Source organism: Hyaena hyaena, unplaced genomic scaffold (assembly GCF_003009895.1).
Source record: "Hyaena hyaena isolate Hyena2069 unplaced genomic scaffold, ASM300989v1 scaffold_737, whole genome shotgun sequence".
Classification (NCBI taxonomy): domain Eukaryota; kingdom Metazoa; phylum Chordata; class Mammalia; order Carnivora; family Hyaenidae; genus Hyaena; species Hyaena hyaena.
In genome coordinates this window covers 751,514-770,552 of record NW_024081368.1, presented here as the reverse complement: position 1 = coordinate 770,552, position 19,039 = coordinate 751,514, and the positions used below count along the sequence as shown (strand labels likewise).

At 36.7% G+C, this 19,039-nt stretch overlaps 1 protein-coding gene across 1 annotated transcript in view; it reads right to left on the bottom strand.

Moving 5' to 3' along the window:
• Window positions 1-19,039, bottom strand: part of VPS13B (vacuolar protein sorting 13 homolog B) — a 770,486-nt gene that overhangs the window by 173,917 nt on the left and 577,530 nt on the right. The window contains exon 35 of the mRNA XM_039218135.1: window positions 11,899-12,036. Within this exon, the coding sequence (XP_039074066.1) occupies window positions 11,899-12,036 (138 nt within the window). The remainder of the gene's footprint in view (window positions 1-11,898; window positions 12,037-19,039) is intronic.

Below are 19,039 nucleotides of genomic sequence, written 5' to 3'. Positions count from 1 at the left end.
GATTATTTTTAAAAATGCGAAAAATTATGCAACAAAAAGTCTGGGATGTTTAAACATAAAAAAATAAAAATAAAAATTGAACAATATATATTCTGATATTCATACTTAAAAATTGACAAAAAGCATTAACTTTATCATTAAGATGAAAACAGTAATAAAAATGGACTAGAAAAATTTTATTCAACAGAGACATAGCGGGGAAATATATAGAATAATGTTTTACAAGAACTGGAAATATACCTGGATAAAGAACCAGGCATAGATTGTTAAGGTGGATTTTATCCCAATTACTACCAGATTGTTTTAGAAAGGTTTGGAATTTTTTCATAATCCTTACTGAATTTTAATAACTAGATTACTTTCAAAGTTTAGGTTTTAAGAATATACAGTAACAGAAAATCTCCCAGCTGAGTCATCTATTTCTCTGCCAGATATAATTTCTTACCATCCCCAGAACACATTCCATATCTTTAAGTTACCAAGTAAACCCATGCCTGTCAATTATTAGATTCTAATTACCCTTCAAAACTTTCTGAACAGCTACCAGGAAACAGAATGATGAGATGCCTATTGAGTTAAAAGGAGATTAGACAAATACAAATAAATTACACTTATTTTATGCTCCCATCACCCTAGGAGATGACTTAATAGTGAAAGGAAAAGAATCATATTGTAGTAATGAAATCAGAGAGCTAATTCAAGCCCCAGAGGTGATTCCCCTAAGTTTATGTTAATACACACCTTGTGGGGGACCAAACATCAACTGGAAAAGTTTCCTGAAAACTGTTCCAGCTATTTTCTCATTTAAAATGTTCCAACTTTACTTGACCCATTAGTCATCATATTACTTACATTTATGATGTATTTTGAAATCTATTACCAAAAACCCAATGGATTCAATATGTCTTGTTATACCCAAATCATAACATTTATGAAAGAAAACCTCTTTGTTAAGTGTTTCTTCCTTTGGAATTTTATTTGTAAAAGACATATATTTTTTTAGACAAGCAAGCCTTGCTAGGAAAACAGTCAGTGCACACAGGGTGGTGGTACTGTACAGGCACAGGAATGATGGTGCCCCAAAGCCATTTCAGAGAGGTAAATGTAAAACACAGAACAGATCGATGATCAAGCTTGATTTTATGCATTATAGTATCTCTAATAAAAATATTTTTTTATTAGGTCATAGTACATTTTTTTCTCTTATGCAGCAATTCAAATTGAGATTTTTTTGTGACAGTGTCCAACTAAATGTATTTTTGATGATAATGGACAGTGGAGACTGAGTATTCACAGGTGTGAGAGCTAGAAAACCTGGAAAGTTGCCCATGACAATGAGGTCAATGTGTTTTTACTGAAGGTGTGAAGTGTAAAGACCTCAACGGTGGGTGGCAGATGTGAGTGCTTCAGTTAACAATGCGATGTCAAGTGGAACTGGGTACAAACTAGCAGTCACACGTGCTGTTGAAGAGACTCAGAGACAGGGGCTGACACACGTTGTTGACTGGGTCAGCCAGCAGCAGTTCATGGTGCACACAACCAGGATGGGAACATCGTCCTTACTATTATAATTACTCATGCACACATTCTTATGATCAAGCATGGAGTTTCTGACTACATTGTATCTCCCAAAAAACCAAAACATAAATGCTTAGATTATAGGGTAACTGTACTGTTTTTCTAAAATGAATGTATTTAACTGAACTTATCTACATGAACTTCTTTCCCTCTAAACAGCCATCAAAAGGGACTAAGTGCATTTTCCTGCTCTAATAATTCTGGCAGCTCTTTGCTCTTTTGGTGTCTATGCCCTTTAAATTTTTTTTTTTTTTTCTTTCCTCGGTGATGGCACGTACTCATCCTTGGATGGAGACAGCAGAGCTGCTTTTTGGGAACAGCCAAATCTTGTTTTGAGATAAGGGAACAAAGGTTCCACAGTAAGGGAATATTAGAAACATAAGGAAGCCAATTTCGAGAGGCTCCTACTTCCAATGATAAGATAATTTGAGTTGTAGTAAAAATAATGACTTAAGAATACCAAGCAATAACTAACTGGCCACCTTTGGAATATGCTAGAAAAATAATTCATTTTCTCCTCAGCTTTATTAAAGTAGCAACAACAAATGAAATTGGAATGTATTTAAAGTGTCCATTGTGATGATTTGATATATGTATACATTGTGAAAAACTCCTCTCACCTAGATAGCCAACTCCTTCCTGAAAATGGGTAAAGGAAAAGAATTAAGCATTTATTTTACATTTCTTAGATGAACAATACTACTGAGTATCCAAGTAATAGATGAAGGAATGTTTCTTTTTACACAAGTATTTTATTTTATCTTATGTTTAAAATAAAGAGAGAGACAGAGTATGAACGGTAGAGGAGCAGAGAGAGAGGGAGACACAGAATCCGAAGCAGGCTCCAGGCTCTGAACAGTCAGCACAGAACCTCAGGTGGGGCTCAAACTCGCAAACTGTGAGATCATGACCTGTGCCGAAGTGCCTGGGGAGCCGCCCAGACACCCCTCTTCCCTCTTTCTAAGGGACCCACCTTATCTTTTCTCTTTTTAGTTTATCCAATTATCCTCTCAATTGGATTCCTCTTGGAAAGAGATCCAAATCTCTTCCATCATAAAACTAAAATCCCCAAACCATGATCCCAAATACTCCTTCATATACTACCTCCTCCCCCTCCCCCACCCTCCTCTTCCTCTTCTTCACAAACCTCCTAAAGGAGTTATTTATACTCTCTGCTTCTATTACTTTTCCCTCCTGCTTACTACAATGAATTCTAGATTAGTTTTCATCCAGAATTACCCAATAGGGAGAAAACACTTGCAGTCACAATGTCTATAAATCCACTAGATCCAATTTCTCATCTTTCTTAATCTCAAAGCACTACTGACTTGGCTTTTTAGAAATTGCAATTCTCAAATTTTCCTCTTAGCCCACAATTTCCTTTCTAGGCTCCTCCTCCTGGCCAGTAAATCCTGTTTGGACCTCTTCAAAGTGAAGTCTTAGGCTCTTTCTTTTCTCTACTTTTTCTTTACTCTTTCCTTGAGTAATCTCTCATCCATCCCCATGGCTTGAATTAGAATCTATATCCAAAGACTCCAAAGCATCCAATCATTTATCACTAGATTTGGTCTTGTGAGCTCCAGATCTGTTTGAATAATTGCCACAGACTTAACATATCCAAGACAAGACTCATGATCTGTCTATACTCTCACAAATGAAAACAAAACAAAAACAATGTGGTTCTCTTCAAGTATTTTCAACTCAGTAAACCAACTGTCTTCACTTGGGCTGCCATAACAAAATCCAGCATCTTGGTAGCTTAAACAATAGAAATTTATTTTTCCACAGTTCTAGAGACTGGAATTCTGTGATCAGGGTGCCACCATGATTGTTTTCTGGTGAAGGCTCTCTTTCTAGTTTGCAGATGGCCACCTTCTTAATGTGTGCTCACATGGCAAAAGAGAGAGACAGCAAGCTCTATAACTCTTTTTATAAGTGTACTATCCCATCATGATGGAGCTCCACCCTCATGACCTCGTCTAAACCTAATTAACTCCCAAATCTCCATCTCCAAATACCATCATAGTAGAGATTTGAGTTTCAACGTATGAATTTTGTTTCAACATATGAATTAGACCAGTCAGAAACCCAGAGTCATGTTTAAATCTTTTTCGTTCCCCCTATGTCTCTACTCCATTACCATGGTCTGTAGATTCTGCCTTCCCACTATCTGCCAAATCTTTCACTTTTCCTCATTTCTTTTTTTTTTTTGTTTATTTTTGACAGGGCACCTGTTTGGGTGTGCACACGTGTGCACGGGGGAGTGGCAGAAAGGGAGACAGAAACTCTGAAGTGGGCTCTGCGCTGACAGGAGAGGGCCTCCTATGGGGCTCAAACTCATGAACTGGGAGATCCTGGCCTGAGCTGAAGTCAGATGCTTAACTGACTGAGCCACCCAGGTGCCCCAATCCTAGCACCATTCTCTGATCCAACTTACATTACCTCTCACCAGTACTACTGCAATATTCTCCTAATTGCTTTCTTCCATCTACTCTAGTCCCTCTTACTGATTCTCCACCCTACAACTAGAGTTAGCTTTTCAAAAAGTAACACATACATCTCATACCTCCTCCCTCCGCCACCACATACACATCCTGCTGAAAGCTCTTTACTAGCTCCTCACCACTCTCAAGATAAAAGTCCTAAAATCCTTTATGACCAGAAAGGCCTGGCCTCTGCTTCCTTTTAGTTCCTCACCTGATAGCACTGTTTTCCTCTTTCCTGCCTTCATGTAATCAGACACGGATACCTCTCATCATAGCATCTTTTGCACATATTCTCCCAGAGATCCACCCTCCCCTCCACGGTCCTTAGTTAATTCCTTTTCATCCTGTGCAACTCAGCTACAGGGTCAGTCATTCAGAGAAACTTCCCTGAATCTCCATTATTTCATGAATTCATAGAACGAACTTCATGACAAGTATATTAGCATATCGTTATATACTACTATTTGTAACTATTTTGTAACTGTGTTTTCTACCAGATTGTATGCATTTGTTGAGACGAGGAACTATCTTTTGCTCATCATTGTATTTTCAATGCTTAAAGCAATGCCTGGCATCCTGTAATTGCTCATAAATATCTGTTGTGAAAATAAAGGAAGAGTTCCATTAGGGATTACAGTCATAATTTTCGAACTTGAAGGAATCTTAAAATGGGTCTCTTGTGTTACAGAAGAAAATATTGAGGCTCAAAGCACTAAAACGTCTTAGGATCACCTGCTTAGTGAAAGCAGATGAGATGAGAGAGAGCCTGGAGGGCTGAGGAGAGCTTTGACCAGATGAACTGAGGGAGGTATGTGGTCAGACATCATGGAAGTTTGGCAGGTGAAGCTAATTTATCAAGGGCACAGGGGACCACAAGATTAGTGAGTAAAAGGAGAATCTGGAGTGAGGGTTGCCTGTAAGCAGACCAAGGAAGTAATCAGGGCATAAGCCTAAACCAGGCAGGTAGTAGGCAAAATGGAAGACCATTTTAAAGGAAAAACAAAAAGGACTTGGAATTAAAAAAAAGAATGAATCAAAAAATGACAGTAAAATTGTGAGAAGACATGACGGGAATAATGTTGCTATCACTAGCACATGTAAAGATGTTTGGAAACTCTACGAAGGGCAGGGATAAGTAAGGAGCGGAGAGAAAATGGTTTAATTTAATGCGAAAATACTGAATCTTAAATAACTAAACACATCTAATAGGTAGATGGAAAAACAGTTTTGGAGTTGGGCAAGTCAAAACCAGAGCTAGGCATTTGGGAGTCGTTAGTGTAAAAGGGAGAGCTTAGGTTCTTGTCTGTACAGAGGGAGGGACAAACGGCCACAGACTGCTGTTGGGCAAGCACAGGCTAGACGGCTAAGGAAGAAGACCTGCATGCAAGCACCAAGTTGGAAGGTTACATTTAGGAGAAGACAAATAATGTTCTCTTCAGCTTTAGTCTGCCACATGTCCTTAGAAAGATAACCCTCATTCTCTTCAGCAGACGAAATAATCCTGACAATTAGACCACATGAAGAAATAAAGAATCTGATTGCCATACACCTGACTTCCCCATAGGAGACCCTGAGCCGCCTCTTAACCACTTCGCAGCCCTCTCAATCAGCTTCTGTGACTCTTTGGGTCCTATTACTTAGCCAAGCATGGTCCCCCGGAGGCACCACTGTCAGCCTGACTTTCAAAGGAGATTTAAACTCTCTTCGTATGGCTTACTGAGCTACACTGAAATTTTTGGTATTAATATCATGTTGTTACATGAATAAAAGAAAAAAAGTTTATTAAAAATTAATTAAAATTCATCCACTTTTCTCATTTCTTCCAATGATACAAGTTATAGTAAAAAAAGTGAGGTTGAAATATTATGAAAGGCTTTCCTGTGTTTTAAAATTCTTGGTCCATTCCCTATTTGACATCCTGACATCAAGTTTATGGTTTCATTTTGATAAATCATGGGGAAAATAAACTATGAAAATGTAATGCTGACACTGCAAATTGGAACCCATAAAACTCAGGAAATGTAAAAGTCAAGGTTCTTAATAGTTTTAATAACTAGTTTACATTTCTTAAACATAGAAGATAGCTTGCTGGTATGGCTGTAGAGCTGAATTAAGGTATGGGCCTTGGCCCCATTTGTGGAAAGAGAAAAGAGGCAAAGGGTTAACCATCAGGACAACGCTAAGAGAAATTAATTAAAATGAGTTCTTTAAGATGCATTTTTTAACAATAAAATCTTCTTATGTTTAAATACTGTATTACTTATTCTTCACTTCCCATTCCAGAAAACGTCAAGAGGCTATTTGCATCATCTTTTTCCGGTATCTTAATGTCACTGAACCTGTGCTTTCAAGATATATCTGAATCAATCCCCACTGAGTAAAAAATTCAGTAATAACAGAATGTAAAGGCAGAGCTCACCAAGCAAAGTAAAAACATTTTGAAAATAACATATCTTGGAGTAAACAACTTAAAATCTCTACTGTCTATTTATATAAACCTACTTGAATGGTGTACTACTATGTCTGAGAAGTTTTTTAAAGTAATATTTTACATTTTTTAATAAGTATATATTTTCATTCAAATAAAAGAAGTTTATGGAAATGGGATTATACTGGAATGGTCAGAAAATTTTTACAAGTAAAAAAATCACTGCAACCTATAAAACAGCAAGTTAATCCATAAAATGGAAGAAAACAGTATTCAAAATAGGATCATAACCAATTAAAAGTCAAATAAATTTTTAAAACAAAAATCAATTAAAACCAGAGCTGAAACCAGGTGAACAAAATCCAGAATGAAACTAAAATGACCAGAAGACTACATGGGCAAATTAATGAACAGGTTAAACAGAGACTAAAGAAATGATTTTATTAAGAGAAAAAAACTTCAGTGGTTATGTGTTTCATGTAGAGGCACCAGGTATAGTAAAATAAATGTGAAATTGCAGTCATAACTGTATTTGAAATGACTGTGTTACTTAAATTATATGAAGATTGCAGTATGCTAATTTATAACACAATGTAAAAGATGTGGTAATATTCTCCCAATTTGGCATCACAGATTTTTCTTTGTTGTCATTTAAATGTCATTTCATTAAATGTCATTACAGCGACAGTGCTCAAAAATATGTCTGCAAAGGAACAATGAAAAAAATACCAGGGAGCTCAAATGTTTTTACAAATGACCCTGAGTTAATTAGAAAAATATGCACCCTTCCCAGTTCTTCTTCTCACGTGTCAGTTCTCATTAAATTAAAAAAAAAATTTCTCATTTCAAAGTTAAGGAATCCTATGGCTAACAAAACTTTTAAACTGGGATCAAGTGGGCACATTCCTATGTTTCTGTATGATGTCATACAAAGCAATTCACAGCGGAATTTGAATTTGCAAGAACTATGAATGATTTTTCAATATAAGAAGTATCTGATCTAATGCTAATTTTTTCTCTATAGGCTAACTGTGCTGGGAACAGGTGGCCCTGCTTTCAATTATGGAGGGCTAGCATGCCAGTGTGAGGCCTGGATTAGTTCACCTTCTCACGGGGAATTTTCCTCGGTTGGGAATGGATTTATTATGGCTTCACACATGGAATAGAGCTCATGTCAGCTGAGGGCAGTGACACATCATATGATTCAAATTAACCTGCTGTGGACTGTTCCGCAGGGCTTAGATTGTGTATTAAAATGACGACATTTTAAAAACAGCTTGAAAGAAACCAGGATTGCTGAACTGCAATGGTTCCAATTTGTTCCAACTAATCTATCACCTGCTGGAGATATTATTCTAGTGGGTTTCTGGTAGCTGCTGTTTTCCAGGTTTCTCCAAGCCACTGACCTTGCTAATGGGTACAGTTGTTGCCTCTGAAAGAAGGAGATGGGGGAGGAGAGAACTTTGAAGGGGTTTTTGATGTAAAAGCTGGGACCTACCATTTGCTCTAAGGTACTAGTAAGTGAACAGAGGAAATAAGAGAATACTTAAGAACTCTTAATTATTTTTCAAAAACAAATGCTGAAAAGCAGCATTGTATAATGTTGTTTAGGTAAATAAATCCCTGAAAAATAAATCTGTAGGGCTGAATTCGAAAGCTATTAAGTTTGTACCTTTAAGAAGAAAACTTAAGGTTAAGTAGTTATAATCAGTATTTCCTGTATTCTTCAGGATCTTAATTTTTATTGCTACTGAAGTGTTAATTCAGGAGGAAGAAAGGACTAATATACCACTTTAGAGCTGGAGCATAAAACTTTGGGAATAATACTTAAATAAGATGTGCATCTAGGGGTGCCTGGGTGGCTCAGTTGGTTGAGCGTCTGACACTTTTTTTTTTTTTTTTTCTAGGAGAGAGAGAGAGACAGCATGAGCAGGGGAGGGTCAGAGAGAGAGGGAGTCACAGACTGAAACAGCCTCCAGGGTCTGAGCTTGCAGTCAGCACAGAGCCTGATGCGGGGCCCGAACCCACGAACCGCGAGATCATGACCCAAGCTGAAAGTCGGACGCTCAACCGACCAAGCCACCCAGGCGCCCCTGAGCGTCTGACTCTTGATTTCAGCTTGGGTCATGATCCCAGGGTCATGGGATTGAGCCCTGTGTTGGACTCTGCGCTGAGTGTGGAGCCTGCTTGGGATTCTCTCTCTCTCTCTCTGCCCCTCTCCCCTACTTGCATGCTCGCTCTCTCTCTCTCTCTAATTAAAAAAAAGATGTGCATCTAACTTAAAAAAAAAACTAACAGTGGCAAAAGATTCTTAATGAGTTAACACCATGTAAAAATCAGAAGCATTATTTTGAATACTAAAAAAAAAGCTTTTTAAAAAGTATATTTTTTAAGGAAGAGAATGATTTGGGGGAATATTATAAAGCTGAAGATTACTCCTCTGTCTCAGCAGAAATAATATTTCTCTTAATATATACTATTATCTAAAATCTGGAAAACATTTAATTTTCTTGAGTTGCCAAAAATCTGTAAAATAACACATTCCTATGGTAAGAAATGCTTGATGTATTCTGTATTTCTATTGATCTCTGAATTAATATAGAGTGGCAATTTGGCTGTGTAGTAAGAGAATACAATTAGTCTATGGGATAACATCTACTTATATACTTTACATGACAAATTAATTACAGCAAGGAAATTTTGGAGCATTTCGAAGATGTTCATATTTAGTGGAATGCCACACAGCTGATATATCATTCAAACTAATCTTCCCTCATTATTAAAGAAAACTACTCTTGGTTAAAATGTTTTTGACTAGGAAGAACTTAAACCATTAATTGGACATTGTATTTGATTTTTCATAATAAAAGTTTTATATAAAAAACACTCATCACTTTTTCTGTCATTCCTTTTTCCTATGCCTCAAAATATCTGCAGTTTGGTCCTTATTAACTGTGTGTATGTGTGTGTGTGTATTCATTCATTCATTCATTCATGATTCATATGAAAACTTGTTACAAATGTTTAGTCTCTAGGCCAACAGCATCCACCTAACCTGGGAGCTTGTTAGAAATGTAGAATTTCATTCCTGCCTTCTAAAACTATTAAATTATTTGCATTTTAAGAAGCTCACCAGAGATGTTTCAAATGCACACTCAAGTTTGAGAAGTGCTACTATAAAATAATGCTTTCAATTCATTTGTTTAAAAGTTTGAATCTCCAGGTAAATTATGACTCTTATTTGAATAAACATAAAATAAGGAATGGTATATATGTAATTTCCAACTTAGAACCACAAAAATATAACTATTTAAAAAATCACATTTCTACTACATAGTCAAATTGCTAGAATTACATGCATAGTCTTTCATTCATTCATTGACACTTCTCTTGAAATTGACTTTATGTGGTTGCCATAAAAATATGGTATACAACTACTGATTTGCAGGTCCCATCCTTTGACAAATCAATCAATCAAATGTAAACTAGACACAAACTTTCCAGCTAAAGTTGAGTGAAAGACTGTGCATACAACCCCAAAACTCAGAACCTACAAAAGAGAAGAGGGAAACCCAAGTTTCTTTCTCACTTCTCCATGAACCATATATTCTTACCCAGTTTCACCCACTCTAATACATTCAGTCTTTTACATGTCAATGACTCTAAAGTCAGCAAGTGTCCTGCAACTCATATAATAAGAAAGCACTGTACCATAGTTTAAATAACAGACATTTTTCTTTTTTCTTTGTACATAAAATGTTTTTTCCTACAATTGATGGTGGCTTGGATTCTATGAAGTATGGTATTTCACACTCACTAGCCAAGTACCAGGACTCACATCACTCTCAATCTATCCATTACCTCACCCCAAAGGCTTCTTCCAACTTTAATGACTCTCTTAGCCTTCATCATTAGCTTCTCACTTCAATCTGAGTCTTTAAAATGATGTCTAGGTACTTATAATGATTAGAAATAGTTCTTCATACTTCTAATATCTTTTAAATCCCAGCGCTGGAGAATCATGCTTAAGAAGAACTGGGTCCTGGTGAAAGGGCCAGGATAGGTGTCTTTAGGCTCCCTTTACACCAGGCATGATGAAAAGCAGCCTTCTTCAATCCATAGCCATGGACTGGAAGTGCATTGGTTTGCCATGACATGTACGTAACCAGGTCTGCAAGTGGATAGTTTTCACTTATCAAAATTCATGCCTTGCAGAGTATTGCCAGAGACCTAAGACAGTGTGACTGTTTTAAATTATTATTTAAATTTTATTTTAGAGAGAGGTGTAAGTGAGAGAGAGTGGCAGAAGGAGAGAGAAGGAGAGAGAGACAGAGAGAATCTTAAGCAGGCGCTGTGGTTAGCACGGAGTCTGACATGGTGCTTGATTCCGTGGCCATGGGATGATGACCTGAGCTGAAACGAAGAGTTGGGTATTCCACTGATTGAGCCATCTAGGTGCCCCCATTGTTTTAAATTCTGAATGAAGAAACTAATATTCTTTGATGACTAATATGTTCTGAAACACTGTAAGTATAAAATAACAAGAAAAATTGAAATAGTAATTTTTGTTAAATAAATAGTTAAGATCTCACTGAGGTCTCCTCAGTGAGAAAAAGGAACATGAGATGAAGGAAGAAGAAATAGAGCAAGAAAGAGAAGGAGGAGAGAGGAAACACCTTTAGTTCTGTTAACATCAGTATAGTACAGAAGTGATCTAGGTCTTTAGAATCATAAAGACCTGGGTTTGAATGGCTCCTCTGCCATTAAGACCTTGGGCAATTTACTTCACTTTTCAAAGTCTTAGCTTCCTAATTCATAAAATAGGGATAAATGTAGCAGCTCCTCCTTGGGTCTATATTAGTATGGAAAGTACTTAGTACTTAGTACTGGGACTACTAAGCACTCAATACATTTTGATAACCATATCTGTCTTTCTAAACCTGAGTGTTATTATGTCTCAGGCACTTGGTTAAGCATTTGAAATAAGTATGTTTATCTAACTGAATATATCGATGTATACTGCCATATATATATATCATACATCTCATCCATCCATCCACTTTGTTTACAGTAAGGAAACTGAGGCATAGCAGATTAGATCAACTGCCTAAAGTCACACAATTAGCAGGAAAGGCAGAAATATAGTTTTGGGTCTTTGTCTTACAGTCACTTATGCTTATAGTCAATTATTCTTTAATTGATAACTGTGACTAAAGGTGATTTTTAATGCATATTAATATTTGCCTTTTAATCTTTAGAATGGGCAGCCTGAGAAGAATACACTTCTGGAAGAGAAATGAACTATTCATTTTTGGCAAGGAATGTCACAATCACTAACACCCTAAGTACATGTTAATATACTCACATGAGAAAAATGTATACACATTTGAATTGTGACTTTCTTACCTGGTCCATTAAGAAAGTCTTTAATTTGTAGTGTTACCAGGGAAGGTGGAATACCGCTTTTGCTGTCTATTTCCCCAGGTACTGTCTGTAGCCAAACTTTGCAGTAATCAAGGGATTCAGGCAGAGTCTTCCCGGGATCTGAAGTGACAAAATTTAAATAAAATATGTCAATCACATCACAAACATCTCATTTCGGTGTAAGAGCTTCAGCTGACAAAGAAGAAAATATGGTTAAATTCACTGTATGTAACCTTCCGCGATTCATTTGTTTGTAAGTATACTAGCCATACAAGTACTTTATGGAGAAAGAGAAACTCTCTACACTGGAATGATGAAACCATGTTTTTCAGAATCAGGCCAAAAAGGAAAAGTCATTTTAAATTTTAACATATATTATCTTTGAATGAAGGTAAAGTCTCTGTACTCTGAGCTGCTGTTAACAGTTGTATAGTTGGATTTCTTTACTTTCTTCCTTTTTTTTTTTTTTGTTTTTTGTTTTAAACAGGATGTTGGAAACAAATTAATGAAAAAAAGGCAAGCTTTTCCGCTTAAAAAAAGGCAAATATATGTTCAAAGATGCAGTGGATTAGTACTACTTAGGGTCTATTTGATCTGTTTCAGAGTTTTACTGACATTACAATCACTTTTTACTGCTAGGCTTTTGAAGTTAACTTCAGTAGCTTTCCCATAACCTTCTTTAATGATAAAAATTGGCCAATCTTTTATTAGTCCCAATTATGACTAAATCTTGACTTTTTTCTCTTTTGACTTTTTCTGTTACTGTGTATTTTTTACTTTTTTGGGGGTTTATGTAGTATATTCTTTAAGAAGTATTTTTTAGCTATTGGTGATGGCAAACTGAATTTACTTTTTACTGCTTGGCAATACAGTTTTTATTGAAATAGCTCTTTAAATAAAAACGACTGCTGTATCTTGGCATACACTGTAGTAGGCTTTTAAAAAAAAACTTCTAAATATTCACAGTTTTTCTTTAGTTTCAAGATTGTTTTACTCTCTCTGTTTTAATAGCCTCTGAATGTCAATTTTATAGGGATGTTCTTGCCATAGAGTCCATCTATTCCATTTTCAGTCGATTTGAGATGTGTTCTTAAAGTGTTATTTATTTTAAGTTTTATTGATTGGATTGCTTTCAAGAATAGCATTTACATACAGTGTATTATATTCAACATATGGTTATATAGTATTACTGTCATATGTGAACTGGGCATATAAATTCTGCCTTGGAATTTGTATTTCTTGACCTTATCATGTGATTCTTATGAAATTTGGCACATATGAACCTTTATGTGATTTCAAAGAAAATAGTGAAAGCAATTGATCGTGACGTTAGATCTATGTGGTAAAGATCAAACACTAAGCTAGTGCATTCTTCTCTTTTTATATGATCAGTGAATTTAAAGCAGTGAGAATATGCATAGTAGATCCATTACATAGTAACAGTATATTTTTCTCTCTTTCAAATATAATGGTCAAGTGTCATGAAACAATAGCAAAGTCTGTTGCTGGTAGGATCTATACCCAATTCATAGGTGCTATGTAACCTGACAGGACCTGAAGGTCTACTTCTAGAATCTCACCTCTGTAGCTATCATCAAGAAGCAGTTATTATCAAGTAAATGGTACTGTGCTAGACTTGTAAGAGGAAGCATAGTTCTTCGTTATGAAGAGAACACAATCTAGAATGAGAACAATGACCTCATAGAGAAAACAGACCTAAGTGATGTAACTAACTAATGGACAAAGAAGAATTACACTGATGCAGAAATGTTAATATGATGTGTAAAAGACTGGCAAATAAAACTTAGGCTAAACCAAACAAGTTATAGGAATTACATATTCAAGCTCCATGACAGAAAAGGGATATCATTAATCTATGAAGAGTTCCTATAATCAATATAGATATTAACATAGAAAAATGGGTAGAGGAAAGGCTAAGCAATTATTAAATGAATAAATAAAAAAGCAATTAACAGATGAAGGAAACAAATGGCATATAAACATGAGATACTAAATCATAGTAATAATCAAAGAAAAACATTTTAAATAAGTAGAAATTTTCATATATTAGATAGGCCAAGACTAAAAATACTGATAATGCCTGTTTAGTGCGTGTACACACACACTGCATAAACGTTACTCATAGCAAAAAGTAGAAAACAACCTGAAGTCCATCAACAGATTAGTGCTTAAATAAACAATGGTAATCCATACAGTTGTTTAGAAGGATCAAGAATATCTGTATGTACCGACATAGTAAGATAGCCATTTTATATTGTTAGTAGTAAAAAGCAAAGTGGTTAAGCATCTTTTCATTAAAAAAATTTTTTTCAATGTTTATTTCTGAGAGAGAGAGAGAGCGCAATAGCAAGAGAGGGGCAGAGAGAGAGGGAGACACAGAATCTGAAGCAGGCTCCAAGCTCTGAGCTGTCAGCAGAGCTGACATGGCCTTTAACCCATGAACCATGAGATCATGACCTGAGCCAAAGTCTAACACTTAACCGACTGAGCCACCAAGGTGCCCCAAGAATCTTTTCATTTACTGGCCATTTGATTCTTCTTCTACAAAGTATTTACTTACTCATTTTCTATTAGTTTTTTTCTCTTGCTATGAGTGTTAACATTTGTCTATCCTACATTAGCAAATGCTTCCCCTTGGTATGGTAGTTGTCCTTAAACTATATTCTGATGCTTTCTGCATGCAAACTTTTTTTTATAGATGTGGTAAAAAGAAATCTAACTTTTATTTACTAGATTCATCCCTAGGTGATTATATATTTTCCTACAGTTCCTTGAAACATTTAAAGATTTTTTTTTACCTTAAGTTGTTTAAACCTTGAGAGAGCAGTTTTATGAAAAATAATAACAATGTTCTGCCTGACAATCAACCATACACAAATTAAAACAAGTAGTTTTTTATTCATCAGATTAGCATAAATTAAAAAGACTGATAATATCATGTGTAGGGGAGAAGGAGAAATGGACTCTCCATGTATGGTGGATGAGAGCGTAAATACAGTAATTTTGCATCACTAGAGGAGAGGGTTGAAAATGAGTGACCACCAAAGTTCTCAATATCCACTCATGCTGTTGTAATCAGAAAGGGCACATGTAGGACTCTAGCTTAAAGAGATAAACCTATCTGCATATATACATACACACTGGAGTATGATCACCTTTAGGATGATCCTAAGCACATAATGATATATAGACCTATGTTCACAGCTCAAGAAAAAACAGGATGACACACAAAACATCTAAAAAACCTGAAGTGAAGCGGAGAGAAAAAACATTACAAACGGACAATATTTTGATGTTCTACCTTCATCAAGGTATAGATGGGAAAGCACCAAATTCTGATAATATGAATGAGGGTTTTCCAAGTAGGGGAGATAGGTTTCATGGAGGTTACCTCTCTTTTCATAGAAATTAGAGGGCCAGTGTTGAGATCTGCACTGGGGCAATTACAAGGGGACAGGACTTAGCAAGATGAAATAAACAAACTGGCAATACTAGGAAGCAGAATGGGAATTAGGAATTCAAAAACATGGAAAAGTCTAGGCAATCTATCTTAAGAAGCCAAGCTTTCTTTTTTTTAATATTTTGTTTTTAATTTTTTTTTTACATTTATTTATTTTTGAGAGGAGAGAGAGAGAGCACAAGCAGGGGAGGAGCAGAGAGAGAGGGAGACACAGAATCCGAAGCAGGCTCCAGGCTCTGAGCTGTCAGCTGAGAGCCCGACGTGGGGCTCAAACCCACAGACTGTGAGATCATGACCTGAGCCAATGCCGGACGCTCAACTGACTGAGCCACCCAGGCACCCCGTAAAGGAGCCAAACTTTCAATGATTATTTCTCCTCATCCCCCAAATTACTGGTTTAATGATATTATTGGTTTAATACACAACTGGTTTAAAAGTACAGCTGTATTTATAGAGCTAACAGACCAGAATAACAAATTAGGAACATCCAGGAAAATGCAGGTTGCATGGCTGATGAATACTGAATGTATGACAGGAGAGTGGCTACTCTCCCACTTTTAGCTAAAATCTCTACTTTGGCTATGCCTCTAGTCACATGGTTACACGTCCCAGCAGCAGTAGCAGGTCTATCAGAATCCCACAGAAAAAGCTCAAGTTTGCAAGTCACTATTTAGTCCCTTATGTTCTAATGGCTAGAAGATGAGGGTCATGACTTTTAGATTTCCTGTAATATCTTCAATTTAACTTCTCCTTAATTCCATCATCAAGTCTGGAAAATGGGATTCATATTACACATTCCTCCGAGTCAATGTAGCTGGGAAAGTACCAGATAAACTAAGATTAAAAGAGTCTGTGAATATAATATAAATAGAGTGACAAGCAGGAATGACTATTTCATACTAGAAGCTCCTTCAGACTTGGATAGTTTTCTTCTCCGTATTTAGGAAACACTATTTGAGCACAGGAAGTCTCAAAAAAATAAGTTTCTGCTGATGTAGATGAACATATTTATGCTCTTGTCCCTACACCTAAGAAGCAGGAGAAAAGAGTATTTTATTAGGAGTTGTAGAGTGGGGGAAATGGGTGAGAACAAAATGACAAATTGCTCACAGCCATAAATCTTGCTGAAAGTCAGGGAGAATTCACTTCAAGAAGACATTGGTATTGACAAAGTTCTATTATTTGTTTTTCTTCTGGGTTGACCTGGACGCCAAAAGAAAATACTTCATCATATTATGTCACAAAGAACACCCAAAGAGAAGATTCAGAAAGTCTCCAGTCCGTTCACAGATGGATCAAGATATTACTGGCTTTCACAGAGACTTGTTTCAGATTATATTTTTTGTGCTTGTAGATTACTTTGCTCTTCTTCATAAAAACCTTCATTTCACTTAACTGCTTGGGAGGTCTTCCTCTGAATCTGATAAATGTAGTCTTTGTACTGCTGCTCATTTTTAACCCTCAGCAAATATTCACAGAGTTAAGTATGTTTTTGCGTAACATTTAAATTATATAAAATATAACATGATTCAGTGTGACCAACTCAAAATGAAACTTGGAAAATAAACTCATTTATTTTCTTTGCAGTCTTCTACTTAACAAAAAGTTTGTTTTTTCCAAGCTCATACAGAACAGCTGAAAGCTACAGATATTTTAAGTTTTATTCTATTCTACTCTGCTCTGCTCTACTATGTGGCAAGAAATGTCTTTGTCATAATTGAGCTGAATTTTTACTGAGGCCTCAATGAGAAGGCATTTCCCCACAGATTTTAGTGATAATTTCTCCATTTTAAAGACTGCTATAACACTGAATATTTAATGAAGTCCAGATATTTACACCAGATATTTCTAAATGTTAGCCATTGCAAAATCAGTGTTTTCATTTCTTTTACTATGTGAATAAAGAACTTTTAATTTTAAAAATCCCAGGGGCACCTGGGTGGCTTAGTTGGTTAAGCATCTGACTTCAGCTCAGGTCATGATCTCACAGTTTGTGGGTTCAAGCCCCGCATTGGGCTCTGTGCTGACAGTTAGCTCAGAGCCTGGAGCCTGCTTCGGATTCTGTGTCTCCTTCTCTCTCTGACCCTCCCCTGCTCACGCTGTCTCTATCTCTCTCTCTCAAAAATAAATAAAACATTAAAAATTTTTAAAAATAGGGGCGCCTGGGTGGCTTAGTCGGTTGAGCGTCCGGCTTTCGCTTAGGACATGATCTCACGGTTCGTGGGTTCGAGCCCTGCGTTGGGCTCTGTGCTGACTGCCAGCTCAGAGCCTGGAGCCTGTTTCAGTCTGTCACTCCCTCTCTCTCTGACCCTCCCCTGCTCACGCTGTCTCTCTCTCTCTCTCCTAGAAATAAATAAAACATTAAAAAATTAAAAAAAAATTTAAAAATAAACACATAAATAAATAAATAAAATCCCAATGCCATAAGGAGTTGTTTATTTGAAAGCTAGGCATCTCTTATGAAGAGGACTCGAAGGAGACTTTAAACCACCAGTATTTCTTCCTCCCTCTCCCCATCTTCCTTAACAGTTGCTTTTATCAACCTCAGGTTTACAAAACAGTTGATAATCTGTGCCTCTTTCTGCTCTCTCTTGGCCACTTCTGTGCTCAAGAACATCTCTATGAGTAGGCTGGTTAAGGAAAGCTGAAAGCAAAGTTAGCCCAATGATGACTTTCCCTGGAAGTTCCAGGCAAAGACTCTGTTGTGAAAGATACAAGTAACTACAGTCAGCATAATGGTTCTCTCCCTCAGATTCAGTGGTCTCATGGTACCTTTGTCTTTTACATTTTTGTGGAACATGAGTGCTAATACAAATATGGAGCAATGTCAAGGATACAAATTTTTCCTCTGGTGGAAAGTTCTTGTAAACTTGTGGTACTGGAAGAAATGTTACTAACTGAAATTTGGGGGATGAGTGCTGAAAAATAAACTTTTGATTCATTGGGTACCTCATTTGAACCATGTTTTCTCCAGCAGGTAAACAGTTTATCACCTTATTCCTGCTATTAGCTTCTTACTGTATTAATCTGATCCTGTTTGCTTGCTTGCAATTCTGGGTAACAAAATCCTGCTCAGTATTATCAACAACTTTTGAAATTACATCATGCTTTCATTTGTAGTCCTACTGATGCTAATGTTATCCCTGCTGAGTCATTATGATTAAAATTAATGTGTTCCCCTGCTAGGAATTTAACCAAGGGATACAGGAGTGCTGATGCATAGGGACACATGTACCCCAATGTTCAGAGCAGCACTCTCAACAATAGCCAAAACATGGAAAGAACCTAAGTGTCCATCAACAGATGAATGGATCAAGAAGATGTGGTTTATCTATACAATGGAATACTACAGGGCAATGAGAAAGAATGAAATCTGGCCACGTGTAGCAACATGGATGGAACTTGAGGGTGTTCTGCTGAGCGAAATAAGTCAGGCAGAGAAGGACAGATACCATATGTTTGCATGTATAGGAGGATTAGGAGGAACTTAACGGAGGACCGTGGGGGAGAAGAAGGGGAAAAATAGTGGGGGAGAGGGAGGGAGGCAAACCATGAGAGACTCTTGAATGCTGAGAACAAACTAGGGACTGGGGGTGGGGGAGAGGGGGAGGGGGGTGATGGGCATGGAGGAGGGCACTTGTG